This window comes from Dendronephthya gigantea, unplaced genomic scaffold (genome assembly GCF_004324835.1).
Source record: "Dendronephthya gigantea isolate DGI-Jeju-01 unplaced genomic scaffold, DenGig_1.0 1325, whole genome shotgun sequence".
NCBI lineage: Eukaryota > Metazoa > Cnidaria > Anthozoa > Malacalcyonacea > Nephtheidae > Dendronephthya > Dendronephthya gigantea.
The window spans coordinates 1-12,704 of record NW_021164325.1 but is presented as its reverse complement, the minus strand read 5'-3'; the positions used below and the strand labels follow the sequence as shown (position 1 = coordinate 12,704).

At 41.1% G+C, this 12,704-nt stretch overlaps 3 protein-coding genes across 3 annotated transcripts; 1 reads left to right on the top strand and 2 right to left on the bottom strand.

Annotated features, from left to right (window-relative positions):
• Nucleotides 1-6: 6 nt before the first annotated feature.
• LOC114545160 lies at nt 7-1,855 on the bottom strand (the record flags this gene model as incomplete). Its single annotated transcript, XM_028563502.1, has 3 exons — nt 1,668-1,855; nt 704-1,586; nt 7-611 (listed from the first exon to the last, which is right to left on the bottom strand). Coding segments are annotated over exons 1-3 (1,639 nt in total), but the record flags the coding sequence as incomplete, so codon positions are not given.
• A 2,830-nt stretch (nt 1,856-4,685) lies between these two features.
• On the top strand, nt 4,686-7,694 carry LOC114545159. Its single transcript, XM_028563501.1, has 3 exons — nt 4,686-4,796; nt 5,036-5,111; nt 5,592-7,694. Exon 3 carries the CDS (start codon nt 5,608-5,610, stop codon nt 7,591-7,593), a length of 1,986 nt encoding a protein of 661 aa, XP_028419302.1. The 5' UTR covers nt 4,686-4,796; nt 5,036-5,111; nt 5,592-5,607; the 3' UTR covers nt 7,594-7,694.
• A 3,602-nt stretch (nt 7,695-11,296) lies between these two features.
• On the bottom strand, nt 11,297-12,698 carry LOC114545161. Its single transcript, XM_028563503.1, has 2 exons — nt 12,352-12,698; nt 11,297-12,274 (listed from the first exon to the last, which is right to left on the bottom strand). Exons 1-2 carry the CDS (start codon nt 12,511-12,513, stop codon nt 11,549-11,551), a joined length of 888 nt encoding a protein of 295 aa, XP_028419304.1. The 5' UTR covers nt 12,514-12,698; the 3' UTR covers nt 11,297-11,548.
• Between the last annotated feature and the right edge of the window lie 6 nt (nt 12,699-12,704).

Genomic DNA, 12,704 nt, shown 5'->3' with positions numbered 1-12,704 from the left:
CCTCGCTCGCTCGGAATACCAGCTCCCTCGCTGCCCGCAGTGCTTCGATTCCAATATGTCGCGTAAGAAACGGCGTCATCGTCGTTGACCCGTCGTCTGGTTGTTTGTAGATACGCACCGAGCACTCCGTCTCAGGCGCGTCGCAGTTTCTAAGCCGGAATCGTAGCTTCCCGTCGTCCGTCGCCAGGTCGTGGAGTTCGCGTTCGCACTCGGATGTCAGCAATATCTCGCCCGAGTCTCCGTCAAACATGCGCAGGCATTTCTTTGGGACGCTGACCAATTCGTGTTCCGCCGGTGTCGGGCTCACGGTTTTCCACGACTGGGGCAGTGGATCCTGCAACTTTCTCTCTCTCAGGAATGGCTGTAAGTATCTCATCGTCATGCTTTGCACATCTGTGGGCATCGCCAACGATAGCGTGGGAGGGCTAAACGCGGGCGTCGAATTCGAGAAGTATAGCGCCTTGAGCAGACTCGTGGAACTCAGGCCGGTAAACTGAGTGCGCAGACTTTGGGCACGGAAATCGACGTCGTCGCAGTGCATCGGTCTGTCTGCGAAGCGAACCGGTTCGGTTTCCATTTGCGCCGTGGTCATTTCCAAATTGTCGTGGTATCTGCAAAGAAACAAACGTATTGATCGATGGTGAGACGTTATTACCTGCTGTGCTAGTATTAAAGTAAGGCCAGGGGCCCGATCTCCTCCTACCTAGTGTAGGCCTCGTCGAACTGGATGACCGCTTTGCACGCTTCGCACGCACAATCCTTCACCATTGCGCGATATCTTCGGTAGTGCTCGGCCCTTATCTCGTCTTCCATCGCGTCGCAGCCGGCCGTATAGTTGACCTTTCGACCGTCCGACTTGGTTTGCCGAACAAATTCTCGCACCAGGTTGCCAATGCAGTGTTGAATGCAATTGCTCACGCCGTTCGGGATTGCCGTTAGCGTGAGAATTTTTTGCACCGGCGTTCTGCTTTTCTCGGAATTCATCTCCTCCCACGTGGATTGCAACGCCGCCACCAAGCCAGCGTCGAGAATCTTCCAGTCGTTCATGGCCCCCCAAAATAGTTCTAATTCTACATGATTTGGGGGCTCGTCTTTCTCGCCGGCCGCCGCGAGCTTTTGCATCATTTGCACTCGCTTTGCTCCCGTGTTGGCTTTCGCAGCCTGGGCGCAGAGAGGTTTTCTTTTCTCCGGCTGCTCGAGACGCGCTTTTTTAGGTGGCCGGGGTGCCGTTTGCGGTGGTGTCATCGGTGCTGGTGGAATTGCTGGTGCTGTCATGGTGGTGCTCTCCGCCGACTTCGGGAGCAATGCTCGTTTCGTTCCCTCTGCTACACCTGTGGTGCTTGAGCCGGCTGATTTTCGCTTACGGCCGAGGAACGCGTCGCTGGTGCGCGTTCTCTCCTGCCGTTTCGTCACGTTTCTCGCCCTAAACACGCCCGGAGAACCCTTGCCAAGGCCTTTCTTGCTCTTTGGAGGATCGTCGTCAGGTCGATGAGACGTTTCACCGGATCCCTCCGTCGACGAAACTGTTGGAATTTTCGGGGCGTTTCTCGCCAACTCTTTGTCCATCTGCCTCTGACCGAACAGGCCTGAAAGACACAAAGTAGAACGGAAAATTTAGCAATCGACCGAGCGCTATATTTCTTCAACGCTCGTTTTCTCGCTCGCACCTTTTCCCCTCGCGAAAAGTGACACGTAAAATGTCTGGCACGCGTCGACAACCGCTTGCAGCGTCTCTCCGTCTTCCTCCGGGTCCAAGTTGTTGATCTGCCTCTTTATCGATTTGAAAATATTCTCCACGTAACCCTTGCACTTGTTCATCCTTTTTGCGCTTCGCCTGTAAAGTATATTCGAACGCTCGTCGCTCGCTGCATTTATACTCGCGTAATGACGTAATGGCTCGGTCTATTTTTACCGGGGAATTTACCGTAATTACGTCATTTAACAGAGAAGATACGAAAATAGAAATGATGTTTTATTTGTGCCAAAATTATTTATGCACGCTCTCAACTTGTGCTAAAATAAATCAACTGTATCTCTAGAGACACGGGATTGCGATAATGTGATGTATAAATCGAGAACAACACGGCCGGTTTTTTATTCATTTTATTAGTCTAAATAATAAATAATATATATAACCAGGGGGGGTTCAGCAGATTCATGCGGAGGTTTTCGGGCTACGCAACAGTGCGACGATGTATTGCTTAGATTCCTGACAACATTTATATCAACATTTATGCAATTGATGTCGCTTGATCTCGATTCCTTTATAGATCTACTACGGCCGTTGTTGGACTGATGAGCTCAACGAGCGACAAAAACGAAAATGTCGAAATTTCAACGAACACAGTCGTCGAAGCAAAGACGTCGTCAATGAATATTGCATTGTGAATTGCTCCTTGTAACTGGAGTTATCCCATTTCCGAAAGTCATCTCCTGATTGGTCTTTCTACTTCCACAGCTGAGCTGCGGAAGTAGGAAGACCAATGGAATTGCTTCGCTACTGATCTATCACATTCTGAACACGCTGTTGATAATCGCTTCATTGTTGCTTCAACGCGATGCAACGAAAGAATTACTTAATCCACACCCTGTATCGCATCGTAAGCATGCTTGGTATTGGATAGTAAATTAGTAAATCCACGGATTCCATTTTACCTAGCGTCGAAAATATCTGAATGTATTTTTCCCATTGTTTATTTTGTACAATACATAATTTACATATGCACAACATTTAAATATGTTTCGGCGATCGGGGGGGGGGGAATTGAATTCCGGAATTGAAACAAACAACAAGCATGCATGGGTATTAAATGCTTTGGAAAATCCTCTCTAAATTTTACGAATTGATCATAAATGGCACGTTTTCTACCCTCGGAAATAATGAAATGATGATCGTGGGCAAATCTACACTACGGTACGTCAATTCATTCATGATTCGGACCTCTTTGTTATCACGAATTCTAGCTTTCAGATCTCAATGTTCACTGAGATATGATATCATCTCAGCCCAGCAATGTAACAGAAGAATTTAACCTTTGCACCCAGAGCCCCAAGCCCCCCAGCCAGAGGTCACTCATTCGAGCAGAGCTCTGCCATAATAACATGCCAATTGAATCATTGCATGTGCTTAGTTGTTGCATGGAATATCCATCCTGCATGCACCCACAGAATGTTCACTGAGATATGATATCATCTCAGCCCAGCAATGTAACAGAAGAATTTAACCTTTGCACCCAGAGCCCCAAGCCCCCCAGCCAGAGATCACTCATTCGAGCAGAGCTCTGCCATAATAACATGCCAATTGAATCATTGCATGTGCTTAGTTGTTGCATGGAATATCCATCCTGCATGCACCCACAGAATGTTCACTGAGATATGATATCATCTCAGCCCAGCAATGTAACAGAAGAATTTAACCTTTGCACCCAGAGCCCCAAGCCCCCCAGCCAGAGATCACTCATTCGAGCAGAGCTCTGCCATAATAACATGCCAATTGAATCATTGCATGTGCTTAGTTGTTGCATGGAATATCCATCCTGCATGCACCCACAGAATGTTCACTGAGATATGATATCATCTCAGCCCAGCAATGTAACAGAAGAATTTAACCTTTGCACCCAGAGCCCCAAGCCCCCCAGCCAGAGATCACTCATTCGAGCAGAGCTCTGCCATAATAACATGCCAATTGAATCATTGCATGTGCTTAGTTGTTGCATGGAATATCCATCCTGCATGCACCCACAGAATGTTCACTGAGATATGATTTCATCTCAGCCCAGCAATGTAACAGAAGAATTTAACCTTTGCACCCAGAGCCCCAAGCCCCCCAGCCAGAGTCACTCATTCGAGCAGAGCTCTGCCATAATAACATGCCAATTGAATCATTGCATGTGCTTAGTTGTTGCATGGAATATCCATCCTGCATGCACCCACAGAATGTTCACTGAGATATGATATCATCTCAGCCCAGCAATGTAACAGAAGAATTTAACCTTTGCACCCAGAGCCCCAAGCCCCCCAGCCAGAGATCACTCATTCGAGCAGAGCTCTGCCATAATAACATGCCAATTGAATCATTGCATGTGCTTAGTTGTTGCATGGAATATCCATCCTGCATGCACCCACAGAATGTTCACTGAGATATGATATCATCTCAGCCCAGCAATGTAACAGAAGAATTTAACCTTTGCACCCAGAGCCCCAAGCCCCCCAGCCAGAGATCACTCATTCGAGCAGACACGCCCATTGCATTGCATGCTGGCACATGTAAATCTGGCTATTATATTTGCAATCATAAACCGATCTAGAGACCTACTAGAAACCTTATGCATGAGGCTTTTTAATCTATGTATATTAATTATGTATTTTTGAGGTAAATCTGACAGATAATCAATTTTGAGTATTTTTTGTAATTGAATGTTGTTAAGCTCATATGGTTTAATACGTTTAATATTTGTCAATCACTTCTCGCTTGAATGGGGAACTGCTGTCATTAACAAGTGCTTCTATTGTGTCTTTCCGCCAGGAAGAAAAAGTCACCTCTTTGTCTGAGGAACGCCAGTTCCTGTGCCTTATCTCTCACCATGTCCAATTAGCTAATTCATTAGTGCGGCATTGCGCTAATATCAAAGCGCCGCGTTTCCTGAATTTAGGAGGCGATGTCCATTAGTAACCCCAAAGAAGGCGTGCCTATCTGTGTTGTATACGTAAATGGTTTGTCGATTATCTTTCATTTTCACTTAAAAGTCATGAAAGAAGCATCTTCAAGGATCATCATTATTATCATCATGAGCCAGGTATACTTATTGTATTTATACGGACTTTATACGGACTATATTTATACCGTTTTTATACCGTATATTTATACTGTATTCATACGGACTATATTTATATCGTTTTTATATACACCTCCCTCCCAGTGATAATCTATTCCGTGTCTTATCAGAATTTCCATTTGTTAGCGCGCTCTGAATTTGAGTAAATTATAGCGGAGGTTTTTTAATTTTGTGTCTTACAAGAGTGCTTTTTTTTTCAGGTGAACCATACGCCTGCCTGGAAATCAACGAAACACGTATTCATGCAAAACTGAGAATAATCAGGCTCGATATATTGTAAGTTTGTTTCTTGTTACAGACCAATTTTATTTGAGTGTTATGATATTAAACGCATGTAGGGTTAGTAATTGTTAAGGAAAGGTTATTTATTTGGGAAAAGCCCTTAATTTGTCGGCACGCCATATGCATTTTTAGCACGCCTGTATGCCACTGAAGGGTTATTAGCTTTACGAAAAGGTTATGGATCTTAGCAAGATTTAGTTTTTAGGTTAGTTAAAATGCTAGGGTTATGATTTTTAACCCAGGTTAGTAATTTTGAAGGAAGGGTTATATATTTGGAAAAAGTCCTTTATTTCCAGCACACCATTTTAGCATGCACGCCTACCTGTCTGCCAGACCTGTTTGCGCATGTAAGGTTATGAACCAATGTTACTAATTTTACGAAAGGTTATGGACTTTTGTAAAGTTAGCTTGAATTCCAGGGTTAGGGTTAAAAGAATATGTCAGTGTTATTAATGACAACTTTTTTATTTTTAGTCTGGATTTTACAAAAATGGAATCTTTAGCTCACATCAAACGAGACAATCAGACTTATTACTGCTTCATAGACGTGTGCGAAAAGATTTTCACAGACACTCCAAAAAGCACCGTTAGAAACTGGCTAAAGTCCCTAAACATCTCGACAACACCCTGTGCCACTTTGGAAGAGAGAATTCACTTTCGTCGACGCAATGCTTCTTTGGGTGCTACGTTTAGCCTTATTCGAGATGAAGACTTGACCCGTTTGATGGCATATCGCAGTGAAGGTGCGAGAAAGCGAGCCAGACTTTCTCACAGTAGTTCTGCCACAATTCTCGACGCTGCTGATGTCGCCAGTCCGAGCCTCGCGACCACAGACAATCCAATTGTGTCTTACAATCTCAGCGTCGAGTCAGACAGCGATGAACAAGAACCACCTGTAGAAAAGAAATTTAAAGATGAAACGACGTCGCCGAAAAGAAATACGTATACCATCGCATTAGACAGCGCGCCTGAAAGATTGAAGAATGAGGTAAAAGACTTGCGCCATTTCTACCTAAAAGCATTGAACCACCATCGTGCTGGGCCGCCGTTTTCAAAAACGACCGTCGACAAAATGGTTGAAAGAGCCATGAGCTTTATGTACTTCTGCTTGAACGTGAAAAACATTGCCATGTTAACCTTAGATCTATTTAACAATATCGAACTCTATACTAGTTACGTAGAATATTTAAAAGGGACCCGAAATCTTAAACCCTCAACTATAGTTGCGCATCTTATAATCGGTATAAACGTTTTGAAATTTAATTTGGCAAACTTTCAACCGAATTCGCCCGACTCGGAGAATGCATCGCGAACCATTTCAGCTTTACAATCATTTCAGCGACACTTTCAGCACGAAAGCAGCATGATATCAAAACTTCATAAGGAGGGTTTTACGAGCAAGGCAACTCAGCAGTTTTATTTCGCGCACGTTTTAGAAACTCTTCGTAACATACGCGATAAGTATTTGGAAACGCATGGCTTGGAAAAAAGTAGGCACTTGCATGATTTTGTACTCTTGGCAACTTACTTAAGAGCCATTCCTGGCAGGTCGAAAGAATTAAGGACCATGAAATTGCATATCGAAGCGGACTGCGGAACTTTCGATTTCACTTCGGTGGATGGCGGTAATTTTATCGTATTTCAAGAGGGCAATAGCGTTGTAATCGTGCAATTTGATTTCAAAACATCAAAAAGTATTGGGCCGACCAGAATCGATGTTTCCGATGACGAAGATCTGGTGTATTACTTGCAATTATATACTAAGGCAAGGCCATCTTTACTGCTCGGCAAGTCGCATGATTTCTTCTTTCTCAACAAGCGAGGCGCGCCTTTTGATAGCAGCAGTTCAATTGCGAGGTACATTGGCGATATTTTCATGCGCGAGGTTTCCATTCGAGCGAGCACTAATGCGTTAAGGCATGCTATCATCACATATTTCAGCACTTTGGACGACTCCAAAGATATAAATGTTAGAAAAAGTCTTGCGCTTTTAATGAAGCATTCGGTCCGATATCAGGAAAGCACGTATAACGATTTAACACACCACGAGAAAACGCAAAAAGGCCGAGAAGTTATCAGGGAAAAAATTGCGTCAAATATCTTCGGTGAAGCGGATTTTATTGCATTGCCTGACGAAAGCGATTGCCAAAATGATTCCGGGGACGAATTGTTACCAGCTGTCGGTGACATTGTAGCACTGCTTGATCCAGTTTCCACCAAAAATCACATTTCCTTTTTCATAGCAAAAGTCGCGAGATTCACGCAAAACAAGCAGCAAGCGCATTTAATTAGCATGGAGCTTTTGCCGGATTCCACAAATTTGTATAGACTGAAACCAGGCAGAACTTGGAAAGAGTCGGTTAAGGCGTTGGTTTTTCCTATAGACATCGTTTATAATGCGACAAGCAAAGCATACGAGTTGCGCACGCTCTCTGATGATATATTCGACATTGTTCATGGTACGTCGAAAAAGTAAAATCCAGAAATATATCGAGCATGAAAAAGTCAAAATTTACTAGAGGGTTCCGTTGTAATTAATATTCTTGTTCTGTTATAATCATCAGTATTCACTTGTTCAGATTTTGTTGGGATTTTAAATAAATATATGTATTCAAAAACTACATGTTGTGTCAAATTTGAGTTCTCTCACTGAGCTTACCCATTTATCAGTTTACCCATAAAAGTTTGCATGAGGAATATTTTTTGTTTTGATTTTATATTCACTTTTATACCTACCTGTACAATTGATACCTAATAGACCTTTTCGGTAATCTATGTGGAAAGATGCGAAACATCCGTCTGCTATATGGGACGCCCGGACGCCTTGTTCTCGTGTTAGGCTTATTTCCAGAATTCGTTGGTCAAACTAAAAATCTTTTTCATGCATGTGTTGAAGAAGGATGTTTTGCACCTTTCGATATGGCTCGTGAGGATAAAACTTTAAATCCATTCCATTTAAGGTGGTTCTAAATTTAAAACTTTGTGTCGTCAAATTGCTGTGACGTATCACCGAAAAGTTCTATTCTATCACTCCATCTTTACGATATAGATCAGATAGCTGAGCCCGATATAATGCATTGCGGACAGCGGCTTAGTTACGCGCATGCGGGCATTAACAGATTTCGCAAAACACGAGTTTCATTGATGAAAATATTAACAATTATTTGCAAATATATGCTGTATAACTTCTTTAAATCTCGAATATGGATGTTTATATGAACTTTGAAGGCTGAAGTATTGTTTAGAATCATCGATTCGTCAAGTTCACTCCAAAGAATGGACGAGCACGAGGGTTTGCGTGCCATCAATAAACCACTTGAAAAGCACTTAAAAACCTCCTGTATTAAAAGCAATTGTCATGTGAGTTTTTTTTAAATTTTAATACTCGTACTTGCAACAGAGCCTTAAATAGGCAAGTTTGTCTTCGGCAGGCGTGCTATCACCGGTTTAAAATACTATTTCTTAAGATACTTCCTATTTTGAATGAATGGGTATTTTTATTAATAAATGAATGGGATTGTTTCAGCCATTGTCATTATTTTTTTATTGTTGTTTAATCTTTCCAAAAGTGTCTAAAGAAAGACAGTTAATTGATAGTTAAGTTAAAATACTTATTGCACACAAGTAATTTATTGCTAAGGAGGTATTAGAGAAAGACAGTTCTTTGATCCAATTATGATCAGTATACTGGTAATCTATTGCCAACTTACTGAATGCCTGAAGTTCTCAGTTCTGCATGACATATGGGCATATATGACATACATAGCAGATATATTGATTGAATAAACCTTTCGACATGTACACGACAAGCTATGTATATATAGTATGTGGTTAATGCAATGTATTCAATTGAGTTCCATGATGAAAACTTGTGTGTCAATCAGTGCTAGGAAACTGCAGATATGTGACATTCATTTATCGAATTATAATACTTGCACACAAGTAATCTATTGCTAAGGACGTATTGTATAGGTGGATATGTAGCAATATTCTGTAGAAGATCATCCAGCAAATTATCTTCGATAAGGGATAGAACTACATATTAAAATAAACCATTAATTTTTTGGTCTGTTTAGAGGACTTGTTTGTTGTCTTTGGAATTTTTGGACAATGCCCTGTCATATAATTGTAATTCCTTGATGTTGCTATCTGTGCATGGTGTTGTTCAATATTAGCAATAAAAGATACTCTATTCTCTAGACCTTGAGTGAAGGCGTTCCATTTGTTGTGCCTTTAAATTCTGTTTTTAGAGCAATTGTTGTAAGAAAACATTTACATTTTTTTAATATCTCAGCAAAATATTGTATCCGTGTTTACTGACTCTAATGGTTTTGATTCCAACGCAAGGGACTTGTTTGGTATGCCTCACCTCAGAGTTTGATTTTATAGAATATTTTAAGTTTGTATATAGATTTGGAACAATACAGTATTCGAACAGGTTCGTGCAACAGACAGTTAAAAAATGTAAATTATAATGAAACTGTGACCTCAACTGCTGGAAATAATTCAGCTAATTCAATATGGTTGTCATGGGCAATAGTCAAATGTAAAATAGTTGGAATATTCATAGTTTTAAGTAGGTTTAAACCACTCAGAAGCCTTGTGGACATATATAAATCCGTCAAAAAAAACAAAAAACAAAAACGTTTCAGATAACAGATAACTAACAAATATATAGATAACAATTCCAAATCAATCAGAAAATCATTTAGTTTGACTTCTATGTATTACAGGGTATCCCGCTAACAAATCCTTTTAACAATAGAATAAAAAATAGGTTAAAAGAAACTGGTATTTTAAATACAATTTCAAAATGACCACTAATGTGATAGAATTGTATGGTTTACTTTTTTTGGAAGACCCCATACGTACATAGAATGCCTACATTTCAAATGTAACAACTTGTGACCCTTGAGAACAATAACTGTTGATCACACGATTTTCTGTGTGAAAAAGACTATTAAGCGCGTAGATATTGATGATAGATATTTCACTATTGAAATTTTTTTTGTTATATAATTATTAATTATAGGTATTAGAAATCATTATGTAGAGGTGACTCTATGATCATAAAAGTACTAGAGATGTTTTTTATCTCTGTGTCGTTTCATTATAAGATATTTTTTCGTCGAAACAAAAACGAGTTAGCATCGTGGGAACTTATAGTACTTCTGTGAATAAGTACAGTATAACGAATGATAATGTAAATAATGCTTTTCCCATGATAGCGTGAAATATAGGTAGTAACACTTCCGTAAGCTTTTTCAATCAATCTTAACTAGTCCTCGTCTTGGTAAGTGCAAGTTTATAGAACATGCATAACTTATTAATCGATAGTCGTTGGGAAATTAATAGTAAAAGTTTTTTTTTCCAGAGGTGATCTAAACCCAGTGATGGACAACTAGAGAGGGGATTCTAATAAATCGGGTAAGCTTATCGCACGCATGTTTCATTCCTGATACACACTGTATATACAAGTGGTGACAAAAGGGTTATCTAGCTTTAGCCAGAAAAAAACTTTATTTCCTGACATATGTACATTTTCAATACAGAAGCAACAAAATAAATAAATAGCCTAAATTTTCAGTGAAATGCACCAATTTATTACCGGAAAGAACCAACGGTATTAATAATCAGTTAAGGACAAAGAGAACATTTCAAACGATCAAATGTTATATAAATCGTTTTAAAAACTCTTTTATGCCAAATTATTCAAATAGACACACTTCTTAAATGTAAATGTAATCTTGTAGCATGTGATGTCATATAGCTTGTTTAGGTTATGAATTCTAATTTTTAATGCTTGTAGTTGTAAATATATTAATAACTTTTAAAATATACATATTTTTACCATTCATATTGATGTATTATACATTTAATTCAGTCATAATGACTGCGAGATGTATATTTATTAAACGATTTGATTGATTGATTGATTGATATGGGCATGACATACATAGCAGATATATCGATTTAATAAACCTTTCAACAGTTCAATTTGGAATGGACTGTGCAGTATGATATAATTCTGCCTTTGAATGGGGTTGGGAAATTTTTGGTCGGAGGTGAATTTCTATTAATCGATAGTCGTTGGGAAATTAATAGCAAGCGTTTTTTTTTCCAGACTTGATCCATAGCCAGTGATGGACAACTAGAGAGGAGAAAGAGTCAAGATTCTAATAAATCGGGTAAGCTTTAAGCTTATCATTAATAATGCACGCATGTTTCATTCCTGATACACACTGTATATACAAGTAGTGACAAAAGGGTTATTAATATCTAGCTTTGGCCAGAAAAAAACTTTATTTCCTGACATATGTACATTTTCAATACAGAAGCAACAAAATAAATAAATAGCCTAAATTTTCAGTGAAATGTCCGGCTTAAATGTTCAACTATTATGTTCAAATTGGTTGCATGTTCTTTTCAGTTCACATAAACGTCCATTTAGTTCTTTGCTCGGTCGACCAGTTGCATTCTGGGGACTCGAAAAGCCACGCAACGATTTCTCTCAGGCTTTCTGGTAGCACTTCATCATCACGGCGTTGTCTTAACAACGGGATCCAGTAGGAGCGAAGCCCACCGTAGTTCACCAGTATCTCCGTCGGACGTTTCGAGGGCTCCAAGCGCCGTTTCGTTCGTAGAACTAACTGTTCCCCGGTCGTGTCGAAGCGAGCGTTGCACTGTTCGTCTATTCGACTTTCGGTTTTCGCCCAATCCTCTTCCGTCAGAGGGGGCCTTTCCGCTGACGAAAGAGTTCGTATGTGCTTGAATGCTTCGAGCACCCACGGCTGATTTGCAAATCGTCCCAAATTATTGGCCGTTTCCACCTCCGCGTCGAACCATCGTTTTTTTCTGTGCACGAATATCGCGTAGGAACGAGAGCTGCTGTTTTTGTTCATTTCTTCCTCGGTGGTGCTTCGTTCGGCGTAAAGGCAGATATGCGCCCCGCTCTCGATGGGGAACTTGTGTCGTGCTAGGAACAGGCCGTGACCCGAGTTCGGAATTTCGCTTTTCGCGACGAAACATCGGCTTTCCAAAAACGTGCTGCATGGTACAATTCGAAAAAAAAAGTTGTCCGAATCTTGGCTCTCGGGCCACGATTCACCATCGTCTGCGAGAACTTGCCGCGATCCAGCGCCACTGCAGGCCCACACCTGTGTAAAATAATAATGTCGAAATTATTAGTTGTCATTGTTACTTGTCATGGTCATTATTATTTCATATATTATACCGTAGGATCCTCGGGGCGGTTCAATATCGGACGATATTCTTCGTACGCGTTCACGCCGTGTTGTCCCCACATCTTTCGTATGTCCCACGGCAGGTTCGGGTAGGTGAAGACTTCTTCCGGCAGGCTGAAGATTCCCTCTTTGTCGACAATCGCCGCACGCATCGCTGCATCCACGGCGACGTCTATTCCGGTCGTGTAAAAAGACAGCGTGTACCCGGCCGCGGCGAGTTTCTCGGTCAAGTTATCCAGGCTGCCGTTCTCGTTTCTCGTGAAGACCTGAACCAATCTCCTGCCGAAACGGTCGTGAGGGACGTCGCGCTGGCCGGCCGCACCCGTACCGACGTGCAACAGGA